This window comes from Amblyomma americanum, chromosome 3 (genome assembly GCF_052857255.1).
Source record: "Amblyomma americanum isolate KBUSLIRL-KWMA chromosome 3, ASM5285725v1, whole genome shotgun sequence".
Classification (NCBI taxonomy): Eukaryota; Metazoa; Arthropoda; class Arachnida; order Ixodida; family Ixodidae; genus Amblyomma; species Amblyomma americanum.
Genome location: NC_135499.1, coordinates 96833381 through 96858098, shown reverse-complemented (window position 1 = coordinate 96858098; position 24718 = coordinate 96833381). Strand labels below are relative to the sequence as shown.

The 24718-nt window shown below is 48.2% G+C and overlaps 1 protein-coding gene across 1 annotated transcript; it reads left to right on the top strand.

Moving 5' to 3' along the window:
• Positions 1-9559: 9559 nt before the first annotated feature.
• Positions 9560-16153, top strand: LOC144123907 (E3 ubiquitin-protein ligase SIAH1B-like). Its single transcript, XM_077656620.1, has 3 exons — positions 9560-9639; positions 11831-11934; positions 15679-16153. The coding sequence occupies exons 1-3, from the start codon at positions 9560-9562 to the stop codon at positions 16065-16067; spliced, it is 573 nt and encodes a 190-aa protein (XP_077512746.1). The 3' UTR covers positions 16068-16153.
• The last annotated feature ends 8565 nt before the right edge of the window (positions 16154-24718 follow it).

The following is a 24718-nucleotide window of genomic DNA, read 5'->3' as shown; positions in this document are numbered from 1 at the left end:
AAGCGCACTTATCTCATTGCAGCGCGTTGTCTTCGCTTCGACCTGCAACTCAGTGGCCTGTTTTCTCAGTGCCACGATGCTGGTGAAATATATGTGTTGCTGGAAACTTATAACCCTTTCCTGCTGGTGCAAAAACAGCCGGAGAAATGACATTTTTTTCCTGGGAGTATTTTTTTTGTGTGGGCCTCGGAACTAACCTCCATGATCAAAGAATGAAAATATTTACTTCGTTATGTTCAAACTGAACCCACACATATATGTGGTCTGGGCTTTTATTAGTACGACTTGCAGTACAGTAAAAGAAATGAGTGCATGCGAATTTGCACCCCCTAAACTCTGGTATGGAATGCTTTAAAGCAATTGCTATCGCTTGTCAGACAGCGATACAGCGCGTGCGACTTCCTCACAAGTTTCCTGGCAGCCTGCAACACCTAGCATTCTAGATGGTGTCAACCATTTTTTCCAGAAAATGGTCAAAACCATCTGTATGCTTGTCAACTCCAGGAATTAATTGCTGCTACGTACACCTATGGCTTTGTCAGCGTGCGCGTCATCAAGTCAATCTCCGTCACCACTACCAGACCTGCACTGTTTTGGTGATGGACAGATAGGTACTTCACCGATAGCGAGGCGAAAATCCACTAGCTGTATAACCTTATTTTAAACAATATTACCAAGCGCCAATATTGCTCCTCGCAAAAAAAACGACGTCAAAGTGCTAGCGGCTTGCCTTCGATGGCTGCGTTCGGGAGCTACCATGCAGCTTGCGTCCCTGGTCACATCGGCAAAAATAAAAAAAAAATAATGTGTATTAGCTCACCCAATCCAGGATATACAAAGCGAAAGATGTCAGCGTTCACTGTGTTCATTGGCGTTGGCGTTGACAATGTTCTAGACGGCGATGTCTTTGAGGAAAGGAAAGGCACATAGCTGTACCCTGGATATGCGGACGCCACATTCGTGCTTTGAAACATGTGGCGGTGGTGAGAGCGAGCTGTGGCCTGAATACATTAGCACTGACTGCGTTGTGGGTGACATACGGCACTGCAGCAATAGCTAGGCCGCGGCGTTCATTTAGTGATCAATCTCTCGCGATCAGCCATTAACTGCAAGCCTACTCCCAGGGTGGCAGGGAGGGCGCGCTGCCTATCCAATGTGTACGGAACGCAATCAAAGCAGGCTGTTGCAGGTGGACACCAACGCCATGTACATAAAAGCGTGATTGAGGTTTTCACGTACTCACGGTGCCGGTTGTGCGCCTATCCTTTCGTGAAAATTAACGGCCTTTGCATAGTTGTCAACGCCAATGAACGCCGTCGGCTCACTTGTTTTGTTTGGTTTTTGAGGAAAGGAAATGGCACATTAACTGTCTCACATACCTCGGTGCACACCCGAACCGCGCCGTCTCGGGTCCTTCGAATGCATCCATCTGTCTTACGTTCGGGTTCTCCCGGCAGCCATGTTGGTGTCCCGCTGACAGACAGCAACTACTGGTGAGTGAGCTTGACCTGTTTGCCTCGATAACTATTAGCACATTTCACCCGCAAATTAACAGATCGACTTTCCGCTATAGCGATTGCTGCGAAATCAGTTCCAGGTTTATTTATCGGCTTCTTGTAATTTTTTCCCGCATAAATAGGAGCCGCAGCCCGCGCGTGTCCCGTCATTGTGCCATTGGCTCGGGTCCTTCAATGCGTCCCTTCCTAGGTTCATATTCTTCCCGCAGGGATGTTAGTCTGCCGCTGATAGACTACTACTGGTGAGTGAGCTCGACCTTGTATCAAAGCACGAATGAGGAGTCCGCATATCCAGTGAGCCAGTTATGCGCCCTTCCTTTCCTCAAAGACATCGCCGTCTAGAACATTGTCAACGCCAATGAACACAGTGAACGCAGACATCTTTCGCTTCGTATATCCTGGATTAGCTGAGCTAATCTACATGAATTTTTTACTTTGTTATTTTTTTTAGCTGGAGGAACAGGGTCACTACGTGCCGTGGTGGCCGAAACGCGCAAGGCACGTATGTCGGTGCACGTAACCCTAGGTGCATGGTCTAAATTATTCCGGAGCCTTTCACGTGGATCCTTTATAGCCCATGTGTCGCTGGGGATGTTAAAACCTTAAAACCCCATGATTGAATTCACAGTGTTTTTCTTTTCCAACGATGTTGTTGCTCTTGGGAACGCTTCCGGTGAGCGTGTTGAGCAAAAGCAACGCGTGCTGTGGATTTTATCGCCGTTTCTCTTGTCTGTTAACCTGATCGTGCTCGGCCAGCGCCTCCTCTGAAAGGATAAAGGAGGCGCTGGTTCGGCGTTTATAGCAGAAGCGCTCAAGATTTGTTCAGTTACAAACGCTTTCCGCGAATGCTTAACGTGTTCTTGAGGAGCGGCCGTTGGAGAAACGCGCCGCTCGAAAAATACACGCGGACGCGGCTCAGCTCATCATATTCGATGACCGCTGTAGAACGCTTAGCATTTATTTTTTATTAGTTTCTAAATTTTGCCACCCGCCGCGGTAGCTCAGTGGTTAAGGCGCGGCTATACTGAGCCGGAGTACCCGGGTTTAAACCCGACCGCGGCAGGCGCATTTCGATATAGGCGAAACGCAAATGCGCCACGTGCTGTGCGATTTCAATGCACTTTAATGATCCCCAGGTGGTTGAAATTATCCCGGAGCCCTCCACCACGAAACCTTTCTTTCTTTATTAGTCCCTCCTTTATCCCTTCCATTACGGCGCGGTTCCGGTGACCACTGAGTTATGAGAGACAGTTACTGCGTCATTTCCTTTCCACAAAAACCAATTTTGAAATTAAATTTTGTCTGCGGATGGCGGGGCACGCAGTAATCAGGCAGTGAGTGGCGAACAACGCAGCGCACATCTAAAGCGCGTTAACCACGAAGGCCTGCGTTCAAAATCTCGTCGTTGGCCCCGAATTATATAATTTGGTCGTACTGCACAAGCCGCTGCAAAATAATGGCAACGTATTCCTTGGGTCCGTAGTCTTGGGGTGCCACTTCAAGCTTCGTCGACACAACTCCAGCTAATGTGAGTCCTTAACGTCTATTTCCTTTGTTCGACTGGACTGAGCGTCGCCCTCCAGCAGGAATCAAAATGATTCATTACAGCGATGTTCCGTTTCATGTGGCATGCTCATCGGCATTGTTCTTTTGATGGAGTTTTTTTTCTTCAAATTTTCATGGTTGCCTTGGCGAGCACAGTTCGTACTCGGTGGTAACCACGGTGCGAAAGCATCACTTCGAAATCGATGAACATCGGGAAGTAGATCCGAATTACAGCATAAATTGAATAATCTAATGAATATATAGAAAGCCTATACTGTCTAGCTACGAATATTTTGAATGGAAACCTCGAAATTAATGTTGAGTGCTTCATTCCAATAGCTGTCGTCCGTGGACACGTTTTCTTCACTGCGCACATTATGGTGTCTCCTTAGAACGGGCTTGCGATATCCCAGTTCTACAATCCATTCTCATCGACACAAAATACAGCCAAGCGGTCTTAATTCATGGCATAATGGAGGGACATGTAGAAGGATAGGGCCAAGAACATAGTAGTTTTGTGGAGAACAAAAAATATCTTTAGTGACATGAATCGCAAGTCCACGAAAGCGGCGTCCACTTCCCCGACGGGCAGAGAGCGCATTTCGGCAACGGTCAGACGCGAGGCCTAACGGAACCAAAAGAGTTTTACGCTTCATAGTAGACTGGGAAGTCAGCGTTCATAAAAACCGTAACTTTTCATTTTTTTTTTCTTCGAGGAATACTCCAGAGTTTTCTGGAAATGTCTCACCACGCGGTAAAACCGAAACTCAACAAGTAGCCGCCACCTGCGTTCATACTGAAGCGGGGCCGGCCTTCTCATCAGTTGGTACCAAACGTCGCTGTAAGAAGGGTCACGACTGCCAGCAGAGCACTAAGGTGCACTCCTCATTTATCCCCTCGATGATTAGGGTGGTGTCAATTATTATGCACGAAAAGCTACTCAGCCACCTGTAACGACGACTAACGCAACAAGCCCGGACGCCACAGACGAAGAGCTACGATCACCATACTGAAGCAGATATGTTCCCTATCGTCACATTTCATCATGAGTGCCACCGTTTTTAACGCAGATGGCAAGAGCCAGGGGGGGGGGGCAATTTCTGAGTATGTTACAGCTCTGCGGGACTTAGTGAACGCGTGATACTATGCCGCGTCTGACCTTGCGACCAGTTCATTATGGGAGTGGCGTCTTTGAGAGTCCGTGAAACACTATTGGTACCGGGATAATCAGTGATGTTATAGACGGGTGTCCGCATTGCGACGCATAATAAACAGTGGCGGACGCTCCGGTGTTTGACTCAGTAGTACAATCTTGTTGAGAGGACATATGCAACGCCGTCCGCATCAGAAGTGCGTCTGGCGACAAGTCAGCAGACATAGTCAAGGCAACAGAACAACTGCAACCAAATTAGTATGTGTGGTTTAGATGGTTTCCATTCTTGATTAAGTTGAGTGGATTGTTTTGCCTTTTTAGGTGTGCACTTTGTAATTGGCCTATATAGGTTTCATGAACTTAATGCTAAAAATATGGGTGTCTTCGCCTAATAAGCGTTCTTTCTTCTACCACTCGACCAGTGAGCTTTGTCTCCCTCCCTTTGAGGGCTTAGGCCCCCACCACACTTTCTTTTTTTTTCTTCGATAAAAGTTATTCGCTCTCTCCGTCTACAAAGGGGAGACAAAGAAGCGAGCCGGATCATGAGGTGAGCAAGCGAAAAGGTTGTAGTGGAACACGGCAGCATTTCGATGGAGGCCAAACGCTAAGGAGCGCGTGTGCTGTGCAATGTCAGTGCATGTTGAGGATCCCCAGGAGGTTGAAATTATTAAGGAGCCCTCTATTGCGGTACCTCTTTCTTCCTTTCTTCTTTCATTCCCTCCTTTATCCCTTCTCTTACGGCGCGGTTCCGGTGTCCACCGAGTTATCAGAGACAGTTACTGCGCCATTTCATTCCACAAAAACCAATTTTCAATTTTTACAACAATAGGAGGATAGCGAGGCTCTCGGGGACTCTTTTCATCATGGCTTGAAGCTCTCTGAGGTTCCTGGAACTTCGCGGTTTAAGTGGTCCTTTCATCGCCCCCCAAATCCCCTTTCATCACGCTTGAAACTCCTTCGGTCGGCTCGAGAGGGTGAACGCGCCAGCAGAGGGTGCATGAAGGTGCGCTAGGCCGTACCCTTAGGATGTGTCCATCGAGTTGGGGCTTTACTCGCCACAGCTTTGCACTTCGCTCCTTCACGTGCCGACCGAGGAGCGCGCTCTTCGCGATATTTTTCGGGTATAACTAAAGGACTTGTGATACGGCTGCAATGCCAGCTCGCCATCCCTCCACGTTTTCCTTGCGAGACAGCACGCGGAATATCCTTGTTTTGAAGCGAAAAGCTTTACTAATCCCGATTTTTGAGACGCCAGCGGGGCCGCAAACATGACCTTGATTGTAGCTAGAGGTCAAACAAGGAATTTACGCCTGTTTCACGTATCCTGGTGGGCACGCGAACAGCGCCGCAAGCGAAGTAAAATCAAGGTTGGTTTTAAGAAAAGAAAATGACGCCTGCCTCACATTGCGCCACATCTACCCCCCTCCCCCCACCAAAAAAAAGCGAATTTTTCAATTTGGCTGTCTGAAATTTTCGGCAGGCTTTGGGCGTCGTTTGCAATCGGATTTGGTTCCATATCTCCGCATACAACGAGCACTAATACAGTTGTAAATATCACCGAAGCTATATTAAATATTTATGCTGTCTTGTGTGAGCGCCTTCAATGTCGTTTGGATGAAAAGAAGATGCTTAACAAATAAAAAAATGTGAAAACCGCCAATCGCTTGTCCACAAACGTAGCCAGGGAGATACAGCTTTGCGCTTTCGACCAGGGTTAACCGGACCTGAACTACCAGCATTTTTTTCTTTTCTTGACAGCCCCGTACAAAAGCAGGTCTGTTCGAACTTCGAAAGCAATAACGATCTCGTTTATTGCATACCATCCGCCGAATGTCACGAGATATCTTCTTTACCTCCAGACCTAAAAATGCACGACAGCGAACGAGTGAAAACTGAAGATGCTCTCTGGCGGTAAGTGTCGTGCCATACCACGTGGCGTGTTCTGCTATGAAGAGGCGTTGAAAGGCGAAGCAAAATACGGCTAGAGAGTTGAAATTCAAAAAAAAATTTTCGCCTTAAAATAAAATAACTCGATAAAAATTTCACAAATGAATGGCAATAAACTGTTCTACGTAAACCGCTATCGTTTGTATTTTTACTTACAACACCTAAGGGTGAAAGTAACGAATGTTTGGCTGAAAACGCACTTTGTGCAACTTTATTATTATTTTTACTTCGATGTACGCAGTTTAATCCTTGTAACATTTATTACAGCTACCAGACATCTAGAGAATTAAAACGGCGGTTTCTGAATTTTCGAGAGCAAGCTGATATTTATAAAAAAAAACGACGAAAATGGTGCATTTTCTTACTTCTTACTGCATGTTTTGAATTATATCGAAAGCCAGGATCTGTGCAAATGTCAATGAAAACAATTGTTAAGTGTTTTACAAAAATTTCAATTTTTTAGTAATTATTGAGCAGCGCCTGCTTTGTCGCCTTTTCTAAATATTCACACCGCCCTCACCTCAAGAAATTTTTTTTTCGGCAAAAGTGTTTCAGAGTTTCATTACGCACATTAGGATAAGTTTCCATGATTTTTAGAACAAATTGGAGATGGTCGAGCGCAACGTCAGGGATGTTTGGCGTGCAATGACCCCATGCAACTGACGTGGATAGCGGAGAACGACTTCATTTTATGTGCGTGCGGTGTGAGGCGGATGAGATACTTTGCAGCAGCTGCTAATCTATGTGGAGACCGATAAAATCAGTCATTCTTCTTGGCCACAGTTCTCTCATAATGAGTCCCACGCGAAAGTGTTTGCAGACTGCACCACTCTAAATCCATTTTTATTAATGAACTGATAAACATCATCAACACTTGGCATAAGTTAGAAAGAAATCAGAATATGTTTAACTCATCACGAAATTTTGCTTTATATCGATGTCATTGACTCCAGCATTAAGCGGGCTGTATGACGATGCATTTGGAAGCTCAAGCGATCACTCACAGGACCCTATTCATAGAGCGTTGTAATAGCCTGCCAGGCTGGTCGCTTTTTCTGGTGCTGGATCCGCTCTGATTCCGGATAATATAAAAGAGCGAAGCCAGCAGTCCCCGAAACTGAGGTTGCTGATCGGCGAGAGGGTACTGCATTTCGATGGATGATGCAATGCCGTTATGCCTAAGGGCTGTGCGATGCGCGTGCACGTCAAAAACCACTTGGATAGTAATTATCAGAGGCCTATACGCGTCTCACATAGCCAGATTCGCTTTGGTAAGCCTCATAACCGAACATTAGCTTTGGTAAGCCGCATTACTGAACACAACTGCAGATGACGATTCATTCCTTTGCGAAAGGGCCTGAGACGCTATTAGCATTCAAGTTGACATGATTCAATAGACTCAAATATGTTCGCAGGTATTGACATTGAGCTTGCTGCTCTTGCACGTGAAGTCAATAAAAAGACGTCATCTGACCCGAAAGTGGGAGCATTTGTCGAATACATTGAAATGCTTGGGCAGATTACCAGCAAATTATCATCAGCATGTCTACAGAACGAACGCCTTATTACGGGCTGGATTTTATACAAACCGGCCACTGACGTGGCACAGTGATATTGCCGATGAAGGCACGAAGGAGTTGATGATGAAGTTGCAGATATTTCAACTCTCCCCCTCTTACAAGTCCAGACGCACAGGTGGCCGCCGCTGTCGGGTCGATCTTTCTTCTATCTCTAGTCTTGTATTTATCTCTAGGCACATCTATTTGTAATCTGTATCTGTCTCTAGCCTGCACAATAATGCCCCTGGGTGAAACGCAGCACCTTGTGTTTTCAGTTAATACTCGTTACATCGTTTCCAACCCCAAAGACAGTCCCGAATACAGCTACGACTATAAAATATTTCTTGTAACGTGACTAGATTATGTTTCGTATTAATTTTTTTTGTATAAATCCTCACAAGCAGCTGAGAAACAACTTCAAAAATATAGGCCGTGGTGCCAAGTAATCTTTTTCTTTGTTACTTATGTTAATGTCTTGAAATGTTGGCGAAGCTGGTTTTTTTTTTGTGAGCTTGTATGTCAAAAATAGTTCTGCATTTACTTCTTCTGACTAGTTTCATCTGCACGTGATGATGTGTAGTGCTTTAGTAAAGGCTAAACATCCGTTCGACTGAAGGTGCTAATATACCAATCCAATCGCATTTTTACCTACGCTAGCCTGCCACAGAGAACGCCAGTAATTGTATTTATTGATAGATGTCAACTGGAAACTGTGCGTGGAAATGTGTTTTTCTAAGTAACGATGGGTTTAATGACCATAAGCAGTAGATGCGCAATTATGGCCTCCTTTTCTGATGCCTTTTAAAGTACGGAATCGTGCACGAGACATTGACTGCCTATTTCAGTCTTGTAGCAGTGCTTTGAAAGTTGTCAGGTAATGCTCTGCATTACAAACCAGTGTGGTCTTACTGCTGCTTCTCGGCTGAAAGCATGGTGACGAGAACTACAGCCACTCTGGCCGCCACATAAACAGCATGCATGTTTAGTAAGCATTGCAGTATTGTTCAGCTGGGAAGTGTTGCTGCTTGCATGCTGCAGCGCTATATACAGGGACTGTTCGCTGTCTGTGCAGTGCAGAAACGCAGCCGCACACCCACTGCTAGGCATAGTGATAGCATTGATTTTGCTCGTATACCATGTGCCCTGTCTACTTTTGGTGGCCGCCATTTGTGTGCGTGGAGAAGTACGAGACCCACTGTAACAGGAGACCCACTGAAATGCAGTAGGAGACCCATTGTAACATGCTGAAACGGTTGCTTCTTTTTTACATCATTGCCCGTTTACTTTTTGACAAAGACTGTACATGGTGTATGTTTTGCTGTGTGCGCACCGTTGTTATTGCAGGAGAAAAGCAAGTGCTTCGCCGTGACTTGTCACTAGGCATAATTTGTCGGCCATTGGGGTCGGCCATTTTTCGTTTTGTTGTTCTGCCAAATTTTGATACTTTCTGACTATCAGTTATTGCGTTTTTCGTTTTTTTGTTCTGTTCCTCATGTTAGATGTTCCTTCGTGTATCTTCATGTTCAAAGTTTTACCGCCCCCTATGTAATACCCTCGTGACGAGGGCCGAAAATAAATAAATAAAATAAAATTGTCCCCCTTTTTCTGTATAACTGTTTTCTGTGCAGGCAACATTCCCAACCTGGCCATGGACAGATTGGCAAGAGAGGTCTTTCCTTGCAAATTCTCCCTCAAGGGCTGCGCTGCCCTGCTCTCATACATCGACAAGCCCGAACACGAGCAGGCCTGCCAGTTCAGGTCTGTTTCACCTCCAACTTTTTGTTCTTGTGGCCGCCATTGTTCTCCAGGAGTGGATGTTTGCCTTGACTTGTGCACACATGGTGCAACCAGGTGGCTGGTCAGGGTTTGAGTGGCGGAAACAGCTGCCAGGCTTCACGGCATCTGTTAAAGAGCTCAGGTAGCCAACAGCTGGTAGGCATGCCTTCAGTGGCGTTATTGCTGTGCCCATTGTGCTGGAAGACAAAGCCTGCTACATGCTGCTACATTATGACAAACTACGAGTAATCTGCGCCTAGCCTTTGCCAATGTTCTGTATTTCCTTAAGAACAAACTTATCGGGCGCCACGTGTGACCCTACGTGAACGTACGTACTCATGCTGCATGTCATGCTGGCCAGACCAACAGAGAAGTGAAATAGGCTTGCTGCTCGCAAGAATTTAGTATGGTTATCCTCTGTTGTGGAGGCCGTGCTCAAAATGCGCATTCCAGAGACATGTACAAACAGCGCCGGTCTTGACTTCCACGCTTGGCTGAAGTGGGGAAACAGCACGCTACCGCGGAGTTGTCAGTGGGCGCCGATTCTGGGGTTCGCTTTGTTGCTCTATAAAATAGAGGTGGATAGTCCGGGTAAGTTTTTTCTCACTCACCTCAAACTGTATCCCTGCTGCGTTGTTCTCTTAATCAACGGCACTGAACTTCAGTTTTACATCGGAGCTTCCTTGTCTCACAGGCAGCATCGTGTTAGTAAGAACAACTCCTAATGTGCGCGAAGCCATACGGATGCGACGCTGAATTCGAAACTTTTGAGACTCTAACTGGACTAGATACAGCAGCAGCACACACTTTGTTCTGGTCAATTGTTTAAGGAAATACCCCTAGGTGGAGTAGATTTGTAACTCTGTTCCGAATTCGAGTTATTGATCAATTCTCTCTCGCCCTACCATAGGCTTGCTGTCCCGGTTAGCTCAGTTGGTAGAGCGAATGCTCCGGTGAAATGGTGGCCCCAGGTTCGAACCCTGGACCAGGACAAATTTTTTTAACTATAAGTTCCTGAGAAAGCTGCCTAGCTTTCCTTTGCAGCCGTAAGGCTGCACTTCGGTAGATACCCATGAGTAATTACTGCCTTGCACTTTGTTACGCTGCCAAATTCCGTCCGGAGTTTGCGAAATTATGTGGTTCTAGAAGAAGGATAATACCTAAAAATCTTTTAGCATAGCGCAATATACGTTCCACTACTGTTAACAGCATCCACGGTTAGCTATATGCACATGCGCAGATGGCGCTGAGGAACACACACCGACCATTGCACAAACGTAGTTGGGTCCTCAACTCACCGTCGATTCGGATCACGGTAACGGATTACGCTGTGCTAAAACTAACAACTCGATGCTTCTCTTTTTTAGCCGCCGCGGTGGCTCAGTGGTTATGGCGCTCGGCTGCTGACCTGAAAGATGCGAGCTCGATCTCGGCCGCGGCGGTCGAATTTCGATGGAGGCGAAATTCTAGAGGCCCGTGTACCGTGCGATGGCAGTGCACGTTAAAGAACCCCAGGCGGTCGATATTTCCGGAGCCCTTCACTACGGCGTCCCTCATAGCCTGATTCGCTTTGGGGCGTTAAACCCCCTTAAACCTAAACAAGCTTCTTCTCTTGTAAAGACCGATTTTCTTTTCAAACACAGATACTGAACGGCGAAAAACTGTGCGTGTCATTTTTCTCTGTACGTGAGTCGCACCGATGCAATAGCTAACAAATAACGCAACTTATACACCAGACAATTCTGCATATATCTGCACCAAATGCTCAATTTTCTGCTCCAAAAGGCACTTTTGCTTGCTCCGAAAGCTGCTGCAAAGGGACCTTATCCAATCACATCACTCAAATGTATTTTGATTATCCTTCTCTTTTTCAGCCTGGTCAGATGCTAACATGCTAGTAAAATCTGACATCACGAAGCCAGCAATTTGCTTGATGTTTGTAAACCTACATATGTTTTTTTATATGTTCACAGAGGAGAACGTTTACATTTTCGACTTTGTCAACATTGAGGATTGAGTTTTTTTCATTTTTTGTTATTGCAAAGTAGGTACTGGTATGTAATTTGAAATGTCAGACTTTTTGAATTCATTAGTGGCCTCATACTATTTCACTGTTGAACACACAAAATAAAATTTGCCTAAAGGCAAGGCACTTCTGTTTCCTTCTCTGCGGAATTCGTTTTATAGTCTGCTTTCTCTGCTTCACTATGGCTGAGCTGAATTTGACCACGAAGCAATACATGACAAACCAGTCACAACTTGCAAAGGCTAATCTTTGACATTATTCCGATCATGTTCTTTCTTCTACTGTTTCTGTCCTTATGCGGACGCAGGCCGTACGTGTGCCCCTTCCCCGGTGGATCATGTAAGTGGCAAGGCTCGCTCGACCAAGTGACGTCACACCTCGTCCACTGGCACGAGTCCACGATATGTGAAGGTGAGTGAGTAGAAGCAGCTACATTCATCATGCCTGCATGGCTAGAAACTGTTGACTAGGTTTGTCACTTTAGTGGAAATCATCGGCAGCTATGCTCCACGACAACTTTTTCTGGTTGTGGAGTGGGAACCACTGAGCACAAAATTCATTTTCTCTTCCTACGGAGCGAAATATAATCCTTGCTTATTGCTCTCCTCTTAAAACACGGTATATAGTGCAATACACTTTTAACAATATTGAGAAAATCGGAAAATCCGATCGTTGTAACCGATTATCGTTTTATCTGGACCAGCAGAAAAAAAGCAATAGGAACACACCCTTGTATTCGCCCATGCATGTAGACATTAGCCCATGCATGTAGCCACCACCACCTGTGCTCCTGTCAAGGGCGCACAGCGTCTTGGCGCTCTGCCAAGTTCGGTGAGCGAGCCACCTCCACCTCCCCCGAAGCTCCCATCAACAGATAAATAGGCCGCGATGTTATCCGCCTAGAGCATCTTGGCGCGCTGCCAAGGACTTCGATGCGGACTGAGCGAAACGCGGGAACGCGCAAAAGCGAACACTTAAAAGAAAGTAAATTCTCAGCCATGTCGGTCATAAACTAGTACGTTTGTGTTAGACGGCTGCTCAGCAGTGGCCAAGCAAGCTGCTCCCTAAAGCAATTGTGACTACGACAGCGCTTGGTACCCAAGGCTGTTTTTAACCCTCCCGCACGGATTTCGCCACGCCGGTTCCTAGGGGGAGTTTTTACCTCATTTGCTTCACTGTAGACGATTTTTATCAAGCGTTAATTCAGACAAATTTTGCCGCTAAACACTATCCGTGCGGCCAGAATCCTATCTTTGTATCCATTATGTCGCCAGTAATAGTATCTTTATATAGGTTTATTTTTACACCAGCACAATGGGAGAATTGATAAATCTAAAGAATTTGATCGCTATAGGTGGTATATCTGAAAAAGGGCGGAAAGTTGGGCGAGGCGGTATCGATTCATGAGAAAAAGAGCGCGAGCACAAGACGGTGGATGAGCACAGAACATACACCGCGAGCGCTCGTGCAGTGTGTTCTGTCTTCGTCCATCGTCTTGTGTTCGCACTACGTTTCTCTTGAAGTGATATATAGTTATATCTGGTATCGTTATAAGTGGATTGCTTTGTATTTTGAATGTTCATTATTTAAGGCTTGCCGTACAAAGGAGTGTAAGGGCCGCACTTTTTTTCCCCAGATTCGAGGGCCAATTTCGAGGTGCGAACCATACACGCGATGTTCAGAACTTTTTTTAAAGTAAAAACACACCACTCGGGGAATGAGCGGCATTTATTATACGTTCAGTTGTCGCTCGCGGAGTCTTCAGACCCTGAGCTGGCGCTGAACTCTGGTGTACGCTCATCCCACGAGAAGTCGCGCAGCATGTCTGTTGTCAACGCGTAGCTGTTTCTTCCATATAGGGAAACTTGCACGGCTTGCCTCGGAACGTGCATTCTTAGCATTTTGTGTTCCTCAATGCATCCTTTTGATTGCACCATCGTCGGACGCACTTTTCTGCAACGTCGAATTTCCTGCCCGCCTCACGCTTGCCGTGTTTGAGAGCAAACTTCCAGCCGTGTAGCTATTGATGGGCTTGCCTTTCATGCTAAAATTGTGACGCTCGGCGGCAGCATGCAAAAGCCACAACTACGTTGAACTAACATGTTACCACAACTCCCGCGCCTTTGGCAACCACGAAAAGCTGGATCTGTGATACCAATGCCTTTGTAGATAGGGGGAGCTCGCGGCCAGAATGCGGGCGGACCGTTCCTCGCAGCCGGAGCTGATCGCGGATGCCTTTGCCTGTGCAATTCAAAGGCTATTTCCGTGTGGGTTGTGAAAAGTTTGGGTGTGGCGCTTACAGGGATCTTTTTTTTAAATATTTCCTTCTGGAATACAGGCTCCGGCCTTTACATGCGTTTCTACAATATTTCTTATGCAACTGCCAGCTTTCAATGCTGAAAGCCAAGGAAGAAAGATGTTTTTGATATCTTAGGAATTTTGCTACGCACAATAGTTACAAAAAGCCTCCGTTGATGGCGCCAGCTGCCCCACCGATGATGCTAAAGTTGTGTGGAGGAGAGAACAACGCGCCAGGCAGCTACACGCACCTTTCTGTGGCCGAACTGTTGGATGGAATGACACAGTTCGGATGCTTCTCCCCTGTAGCCTTTCCTTCTTTGCCAATAAAAGCTGCCGCCAGGTATAGTCAAACCTCGATGTAACAAACATATTCAATTCTTTCTCTATATATCGGACGCGGTTTTGCCGTAAAACGGATATATCAAGCTGCCGAGTGCTGTTCTATTGCTATTCCTTTTTTTTTTTTTTGCCCACGCGGAAGGAGAGAAAGCTCAGCTCGTATGTAGACTTTTATCAGCGTCACTCACTGTGCTATGCCTAAAGAATTTCGGACGCGCATGTCTTGCCACATTGAACGATACAAAAGATAAGAATATAAATTACAAATCCCAGCAGTGGGCTGCACTAAGCGGCGTTCTTGTCGAAGCTTTCTAACGCGTGACTGACAGCTCATCGCACGAATTCGCTCGCCTACTGAAGTTCCGAATACCGCTGACTTGGCTCTTTCAGCTACCAGTAGCAGACGCCATCAGATCTGTCAGAAGGTGCTCTCCGTCGGTTCATTTTTGTGTTAATGCTCACGTTTGAGCAATTCAAGTCTCATAAGAAGCGCTGGAAAGGGCTTTCGTTCGACAGTCGACGGGTGGCTGTCCCAATATGATCTTCGATTGTCGCCTCCCAAAAACCACATCTCTACCCTACGAGAAACGCCATTGAGGAGAGTATATTGGTTTAGGGAACATCGGCTATACAAACCTACTACCCAATAAAGAGGCGATTTTATTACTTTTCTTCATGATAGAAAAGCGCCCAGCGTGGTCTTTATTCAGCACACGAAATCGTGCTCATTAAAAAGGAAATGTCATTGCTACGGCTTTGAGATCGTTTTATTATTTAGACGTCCCGGGCAATTAAAAATGACTGATGAAAAATCTGGACATAATGCAAAATTAACTGCGCGTTTATGCAAACTTTTTCATTTGACTCTCTTAAGTTCGGCGCTATCCACAGAAAAAAAAACTACTGTTCAAAAGACAAAGCGGGCGAGCCCGCCTTTATGTTCTCTTTTTGTATTTGCCTAGACATTATTATTCATGGTCACAGCGGTTTTAGCGCCCTTGCTCGCCGCTTTTTTACTCGCGAAGCCTGAGATAGGCGAAGTTTAACACCACCGTACCGTAAACACGGCAACTGCTGCCGTACGCAAATTGTGGCTGGGCAACGTCAACGCTTTGCTGAATTCACCGGACGGCTGTCTAACTACGCTACCACTGTCTACTATCCGCACTAGGTGAACAATTTACGATTGCTCAGGGAACGGGCCCGGGCTGGCCCAGACTTTGCATCGAGCCTGGTGACCCGGGCCTAGGCTCAGTAAAGTGTTAATGTAGCGGGCCCGTCCTGGGCCCGGGCTTGATGCCACGGGCTCGGGCAGGGCTCAAGCTTTGAGTCGCGACCTCGGGCCTCGCAATGCGGCCCGTGCAGTGCTCTAATGTGGACATTGACAAATGTCTTGCTCTAGAAGATGGGGTTCAGTCTGTGAACACCCATAAGATTTGAAGCGTGTGCTAACAAGTCCGAAATTAAGAGAATATGATGCACCATAATGTGTTCTCCTGTCCATCTTTCTGCCAGGTGAGCACATTGTGTTCCAGGCGACAGACATCAACGTGCCGGACGCCCTCAACTGGGTAATGGTACAGTCTTGCTTTGGCCACCACTTCATGGTGGTGCTGAAGAAGCAGGAGAAGTACGACGGCTACCAGCAGTTCTTCGCCATGGTCCAGCTCATGGGGTCCCAAGCACAGGCAGACAAATTCATCTACCGGCTCGAGCTCAACGGCCACAAACGGCGGCTCACCTGGGAGGCCCCGCCACGCATCATCCGAACGGGTGTCCAGGCTGTCATCGTGAACAGCGACTGCCTCGTCTTTGACAGCAGCATGGCCCAGCTTTTCGCCTACAGCGGAAACCTGGTCATCGAAGTGACCATCTCCTTGTCTGTACAAAATCACACTGAATGATACAGGCGCCACGATGAAAAGAAAGAGGAAGTAACAAATTATGAAGTCAGACGACATGTCAGACATTGTTTAAATCTATCAGGGTCAAGCTCGATTACATTTTCAGAAATCTCTTTCCAGTCGCCAATTGCGGCTGTGAAAAAACTATCCGTTAAATGCATTAGTAGATCCATGTAAGCGCCGGATGGTGTTCAAGTTGAACAGACAAGATGATGTGTGATCTGGTGGCACTACAGTAGAGAATCATGGAGATTTGCGCAGTCTGGTAATGTTTATGGAACAGACAAAGGCAGGAAATTATGCATCTAAGGGCTAGTGGGCTGATACCGAGAGATGTCTTAATACTGCTGATGCTGTAGCGAAAGTCATAATTTGAAAACATAAAACAGACAGCGGGTATCTGTATGGATTCAAATTCGTTAACTAGGTGCGCCTGATGAGGGGACGAAATTGCCGATGCGTATTCGAGCTTCGGGAGAATGACAGTTTCGTACGCAAGTTTACCAATGGATGGGGTGATAGTGAAAGTGACCTTCTAATGAAGCCCAGCGTTCTTGAAGTGTCAGCAGCTAGCGTGTAACATGCACATTCCATGTTAACTAATCAGCACGTCGCCTGGACTCAAGTTGTGATATGATAGTTGAGTTGAGGGAATATGCATTGGAAATGTTGGAACCTTTACGTGAGACGTGCGTGAATTTGCATTTAGTTATGCTCTGTTTCATCATCCAATCTGAGCACCAATTTTCAATTCTGCGTAAATCGTTTTAAAGGGTTAGCTGGTGAACGTGAGAAGAAATGCGGCACTATAGCATGCAGCTTTCGGCGAACAGACGACTGGATGATCCTATGCCAGAAGGGAGGTCATTTACTAAGATTAGGAAAAGCAACGGCCCGAGATTACTTGGTGAGTGGCGGAATGATACCCTTGGATGACTGTGTATTGAAAGTAGCTTGTGAGGAAACAGTTAATCCAGGATAAAATCAGCGGACCGATACACAGACATTTAAATAATACACAGGCAATTTAAATATTATTCTTTGGTGGAGGACGTGATCGAATGCTTTGGAGAAATCGAGAAAAATGACGCCATGCTGGAAAGACGAGTCAAGGTTAAAGCGAAGGTCAGAAGTGAATTTAATAAGTTGGGTCTCGCATAAAAGGCCAGGATTGAAACCATGCTGACTCGTTAAAAAACTATCAAGGTGGCTTGCAACTTCGGAGTAAATGACGTGTTCCATGATCTTACAGACAAGTTAATGAATCAGAGTGATGATTGGATGGATTGGAGCGGTTTCCTGATTAGAACACTGAGCCTACACTGCCTATTTTCCAGTAATCCGGAAACGAACTGCTAGCCAAGGACAGGGTGGATATGATCTTTAAGATAAGGCTTGAAATAATATTAGTGGACTGAAGTACCTTTGCAGGGATATTGTCGGGGCCAGGGCTTCTTGAGAGTTTAAGGTTCTAAATGAGTTTTACGACTGCTTCAGAACTGATGTGAATGGGGGGGCATCTGGACATGTTTACAGGAGGTAGGGTATGTGTGCTCAAGGCTGGTACACATGTGAAAATAGAATAAAAATATGAATTCATGACATCAGAACGCTGATCAGTCGGCACAGGGGACCTGTCCAAATTAAATAAGTAAATGTTGTGGCTTTTACTTCGCGAGGAGTAAATATATTCTAAAATTTTTGGGGGTTGGTGCGGAGGATGCAGAGTAGGCCCTGCTGAGGAAACTTTTTCTTTGAGCGTCTCAAAAGTTTTGTGTACTGCCTCAGGCAAGTAAAGTATTTTTTCCATTTAAGTTCAGAATGTGATGTCCTAGATGCAAGAAAAAGGCATTTTTTTCTTTCGGGATAGCTTTCTCAAAGCGTTTGAATACCAGTGTTTTCCTGCATTGCCACGGAAGAAACAAGAGGAACCTACTTCTTATTCAGAGATAAAAGTTTGTGCATATAAAACCAGTTTTTGTTCACAGATTTTAAAGTGCGAGATTCGCGAAAGGAATAATAAAATATTTCTGTTTGTTGATACCAAAATGCCTGCCGGTTTGCAGTCTCGTATATATTTGATGGATGGTGTTCGGACAGGGGTGGGGAAGGAAAAGTCGGATAACAGCATTTTGTGATCGCTCACACCACTGACCATTTGCACTGACTGTATCAAATATCTATCGGTGGAGAAAAATGAATTCAGTTTGTGATTATTGCGAGTTGGCATGCTGACTGTTTTGGCATGTTAAACATCAGAGGCAGGTCAATATATTCTTTGGAGGGGCAGGAGGATGCAGATAAGCTGGTCCAATCAACATCAGGAAAGCTAAAATCGCCACAAATTATATAATTGGTGTGGGGAAGGCGAAAATTAAATTCAAGAGGGACCTAGTGCAGACCGTGGGTAAAAGAGGTATCACAATCCGGTGGGCGGTACCGGGCAGTCAGTACATTTATGCTTGCGGGAGGCGAAAAATTTAAACAGAGGATTTCACGGTGATCGCCAATATCCAGAGGGATGGACGGTGAACCCGATTTTATAAGCACGAGAAACGCACCGCCGCTACGACCAGCCGTATCGAGCCTATGAACGATGAAAGATGACATGTCAGCAAGCAGTTCGTCATTACTGCGGTCGCGCAAGAGGTTTTGAGGCGGGCAGAAAAATAAGGAAATTAGTTTTTGAGGAAATAAAATGGCGCAATATCTGCATCACATCTCGAGGGACATCTAAACCGCGCCCTAAGGGAAGGGATAAAGGAAGAAAGAGGTGCCGTAGTGGAGGGCTCCGGAAAAAGTTCGCCCACCTGAAGGTCTTTAACGTGCACTGACATTGCACAACAAACGGACTCCTTTGCGTTTGGCCTCCACAGAAATGCAGGCGCCGCGACCGGTGTTCAAACCTGCGACCTCCGGATAAGTAGCTGAGTGCTCTCACCACTTACCCACCGCAACGAGTGCCAGCCGGGACACCTGCTTCGCTTTTGACCAAAAAAAAAACAGATTAGGTGACACACTGCGAGTTAACTACTGCTGAACGTAGATAGAGAGCGATAGCTGTGGTGTATCGGGCATGTAGAGGCGAATTGGCGTCTCTAAAGTTGAGTGCAATCGGTACACTGGCTAGGCAGCGCGTTTTCCCTGGAGGTTAACGGTTGATCGCGAGTGGTAGGTTACCCAATGAGCGCTGCGGCCTATTGCTGCAGCGCGCGCGAGTGGAAAAGTTCTTGGGGAGCGTTCAGCAGGTGCGCATCGGCTCTGCCGATTGTGTGCTGGAGCCGCGGATTTTTTCCACCCGAGGCCAACAAGACCGGCACCACCGCTCGACGGATGTCACAGGGGATCAGCGAATAACTTTTTAAGAGGTGGGATCACCCTTTTATGAAGTTTCGACCACGCTGGCCGGCGGGGCCCCTGCAGCTCTGCGACGATATGGCCTTGCAGCCAGCCAGGGATATGACCCGGAGGCGATGGCACCGTTCATCCCCAGAATGTGAGTGAGCCGATAGCAGCAAGCTTCAAGAGCACCGTGCTCGCTGCCGCGGTAGCTCGCCGACGGCAGGGCCATGCCCTAACAACGGCGTCCGTCGACGCGGCCTCCCCTGCCGCCCTCTCCGCCGGCGCCCGATCCGACAACACGCCGGCGCCCTCTCAACGCACAGCGGACCGCACAGACCCGCTTGTTACGACGTGGATGCCTCGGCCATTACCCAAACCGGCACCCGAAGACTTAGTGGTTGTCATCAAGCCGAGAACTCGAGTATCCTTGCGCGAGGTATTTCAGGAGAACGGATATGGGCCGGCGTTCATAGCGTACCTCGGACCGGACTCCTCGCAATTCATCACAGTTCTCCCGGTACGGGAGCAGAACTTGATTCTCATCCAAACACAAAAGACGAAATTGCAGACAAGATTATCGTGGACTTCGACATCAGTATGCAGAATAATAGAGTCCCACTTACGGGCCACCTGAGGCAAGACGGAGGCTACGTCTGCTGCGGCGTGGTCACTGTACGCAACTCAGACACAGCGGAATGCCTCCGCTGAACTCTCTAGTGGCGCCATGGCGAAATTCTTTAGGTACGCAAGTTCAGGACGTCGAATTAAGCGCAAATCACCTTTTCCGGGAAGCAGAAGCCGGGCTACGTTCACTACGAGTTGATGCTCGTTCAAGTCTATGAATATCAGCGCACCATCCCGGCCTGCGGTCATTGCGGTGTTGTCGGTCACCGCATGGACAACTGCCCCGGCCCCAGACCGGACACATATGGAGTGTGCGGCCAGCAAGCCCAGCTCGCTGAGGCGGTACGGGTCCCTCACGAGTGTGTTCCGAAATGCTCTCTGTGCGGTGGAGCCCATACGACGAGGGCCAGCGCGTGCGTTGCAAAGTACCAAACCCCCCAGCCCCTGCTTCCGGAGCAGGCACCGAGGCCAAAGAAGGGCCGCCGTAAAAGTCGGAAACGGCGGTCCCGCCAAACGAAGGACAAGGGAGCCGTCCAGCCCCCGAACTAGCCAGGCGGTCCATCTGCAGGCAAGACGGAGTTGCTTCAGACAGTACCACCACCGCCCCGAGCGACGTGGAGAAACAAACGGGTGCTCCCCCACCAGGGTCTTCGCGGACGGGGGCGCAGCCATGATCCAGGGATCCCAGGTGAGCGGCAAGAGCAGGGCAGATCCTCCTCATCCACCCCCGTTCCAAACCGTCGATGAAAGCGGCCGAGCTATCCGAAATTTCCGCCTTCAAAGACGAAATCACTAGCCTACAGAAGCGTCTTGCCCTGACTGAGGCGCGCCAAAATTTTTCTGCCTAGAGGCCCCATTCCCCCCGCGGTGGAGGAAATGCACGACACACCGGCGAACGCGCAGGCTGCAATGGTGCAGTGTGCGCTTGAGGCAAGGGCTCGGCATTGGAGCCCCAGATTAACTCCGCATTCTCCGCCTTAGAAATGCAAAAAGCAGCCACCATCATGGCGGCTCTAGACAAAATTCCGACCTTTAAAGTCGCACACATGACCAAGCAAACTCTAACAACCAGGTGCTCCGGCCCCCTCAATTGTATAAGGAGCCACAATATTAAGGGCAGGAACCTGCCCTCAGCCTGCCCAGCGTGACGGAACCTGCTGTCATTGGGACACCCGAGTCAGAGGTGGGCCCCTTCCTAGTAAGCATAAAATCTGGTTATAACCATGGCGACTACTCCTAAACCGCGATGGTACTCACGCAGCAATTCGGCCCTCGTACAAATTTTACATTTACATTGGAGCTGCAAAGGTTTCAAGGCCCGCACTAAGCGGTCTGACCTCCGGCTTTTCCTAACAACGTTCCTAACTCTTCCTGCTGTAGTGGCCTTCCAAGAGCAGGGGACGCAGCCACTCTCAAAAATTACTCAGTATATCAGCAGGATGCGCACTGCGGCCTCTGCGTACATAACAATTATACGGCCTCCCCGGTGGACCTGGATTACAAAGCGATTTTCTCGTTTGTGATGGTGATGGTCCTTCCGCTATCCAAACAGGACCCCCATCACGCGTACTCAACGTTTACAGCTTTCCCAAACTTCGAAACGTCACATCTGCAGACTTATTCAGTCGCGCGTAAAAGGTGGCGAACAGGGACCCGCTCATAATCAATGGGGACTTTAATGATCCAGCCCCTTAGGGGGGTACATACGTGAAGAAAAACGAAAACGCAAGATGTCGGAACTTGCGTCAACGTTGGGCCTTACTCTTCACATGGACCCTGCACAACGCACTCGCATTGGGAGCCCCGTGGCACGCGACACATGCCGAGATCTCACCTTTGCCAAAAGTATTAGATATGCAGAATGGCCCAACAGCGAGGAAACGTTGGGCAGCGACCACTGCATTCTTGCGGCCACAATCCGCACCAAACCCCTTACAAGACCTCGCAATAAAGCAACCCTTCCTGAATGGACCAAATTCAGATCAAATAACACTTACCCTACCCCTATAGTGGATCAAAGTTCCGCTACCTGGTCACAACACCTCATCTGCCAACTCAAAGATTCCCGAACAGCACGTTCAGCTCTCTGAGGAGAACCAGGCGGTAGAGAACCACCTCCTTCACCTCTGAGAGGCCCAGTACAGCCTCATCTGCTGATGAGGCCGGCCGAAGCATAATCGGCAACTCGAAATCCGCTTCGCGGGACTCACCCAACAAGCGGCAGATACGCGGCCCAACTGCCGACTCGAAATTTGTAGGCCGCTGCTCGACAAATGTCGAACCGGAGAACGTGCATTGGTCCGACCCAAACCCGCACCGAAATCCAGAAACATCTGCAAGGAACAATTCACACCTTCAACGAAGACGCAGCCAAACTGGCTGACGCGCTCCGAGATAAATATCTGTACACAGACCAGGACTCGCGTGGTCCGGCGTACTCGTATGCAGGTTCTTAGAACGCAGAGCTGGATCAAACGTTCAAGTTTCACGACCTCAAAGCGGCCCTGGCCAAAATGAAACGAGGGACAGCTCCGAGACAAGGTGACGGTGAAACTTCTCGCTAACCTCCACGAGACGGCCTACGAGCGGCTGCTCGTATGTTTCGCTACCATCTGGACGGGAGGTACGCCTTCCCGGTGGATTGGAAGACTGCTCTCGTCACATTCATACCTAAACTAGGCAAAGCTCTCAACACCGACAACCTCCGGCTAATCTCTCTCACTTGTGTGGGGAAGTTGTGGAGACCATGATCCGCGAAAGACTGTCGACCTACCTAGAAAAGCCCAACGCCTTTGCAGACACCACGTACGGGTACCGCCTGCACCGGTCAGCACAAGATGAGCTGCTGCAACTTCATAGACAGATTCCTGATCCTGTCGAGCACCCTAGCGACGACAAGGTGGTCCTCGTACTGGGCTTGCGGGGTGCTTTCGACAATGTGACGCATGATATCATCCTCTTCCACCTGTTCCACGTGGACTGTGTGTGCAACACATTCCAATACATTAAGCAATTCCTCACAGATCGGCATTAATATATCCGCCTCCAAGACAGTGAAAATGGCTCGCAACAACTTGGTACGCGAGGGGCTCCACAGATGGCAATCCTCTCGCTCTTGTCTTAAATCTGGCCATGATGATGCACCCTACCCTGGTGGGTAAGGTCCCTGGTGTGCAGCATGCCCTGTACGCGGACGACATCCCCCCCCCCCCTCCTGACAACACACGGATCGGTTGGAGAAATCGAGGCCAACCTGCAGCAAGCGGGGGATATTGCGGACGATTATGCACGCCGGTGCGGCCTTGATTGCTCGGCGAGAAAATCGGAATTCGTGCACATACGCCCCAATCCACAGTGCATAACCAAAATTGCCCTCTCTCTGCTTAGCGGCCCGATACTTGAACACGAGGAAATCAGAGTATTGGGACTCTACATACACAGGAACCGCAAGATTGACACCACGCTGAAAAATCTCCGGAAGGTGGAGGATCAGGTGGGCCGTATGGTCCGCCGGATATCAAACAAACGGGGAACGGGGGGAGGTTGCGATGCAAAGATGCCCGGCGGCTGGCCAATGCATTCGTAACCAGCCGAATAATGTGTTGGGCTGCAAATGCGATGAGAACGCTCTCGAAGTGATTCTTCGCAGAATCTATAAGAGAGCTCTTGACCTCCCCATTGCAACATCCAACCAACGTCTCCTCGGCCTGGGGATAATAATAATAATTGGTTTTTTTGGGGAAAGGAAATGGCGCCGTCTCATATATCTTCGGAACCTGAACAGCGCCGTAAGGGAAAGGATAAATTGGGGAGAGAAAGAAGAAAGGAAGAAAGAGCTGCCGTAGTGGAGGGCTCCGGAATAATTTCGTCCATCTGCGGATCTTTAACGTGCATTGAATAATAATTGGTTTTTGGTGAAAGGAAATGGCGCAGTATCTGTCTCATATACAGGCGGTCACCTGAACAGCGCCGTAAGGGAAAGGATAAAGGAGGGAGTGAAGGAAGAAACAGGTGCCGTAGTGGTGGTCTCCGGCACAATTTCGACCACCTGGGGACCTTTAACGTGCCCTGATATCGCACAGCACACGGGCGCCTTAGCGTTTTTCCTCCATAAAAACGCAGCCGCCACGGTCGGGTTAGAGCTCGGGAACTCCAGATCAGTAGCCGAGCGCACTAACCACTGAGCCACCGCGGCGGGTCTCTTGGCCTTGGGATGACGAACACTTTTTCGGGAGCTGCGCGAGGCACATCTCAACAATCAATACTTGCGGTTAAGCAAAACACGTGCGGGTAGCCGCCTTCTGAGCCGCCTCCACATCAGTTACACAACCCAACAGGAGATGCGGATATCCCGGCCCGAGGCCTGGCCCTTCGCCCTGCAGTTTCGCCCCCTCCGCAATAACATGACAAATGATGCCCATGATGGCCGCCGCCTCGCGCGAGCGGAGGCCATTTCCGAGCAGCACGGTGGCAACCGAGTACACTGACGCGGCCGGTCCACACTATAGGGGTTGGTAACCGACGGCCGTTGTTCACCAAAACACCCCTGTTCAGGGCCGCAGCTTCCGTGTCCCCAACATTACATTTCCGGAGGAAGTTGCTTCCGCGCTTAGAGCCGGGAATCCGGCGTCCCGAGTAATTACGCCGAATCAAGGGGAGCTGGCCTCAATTTCGAACAGGGACAA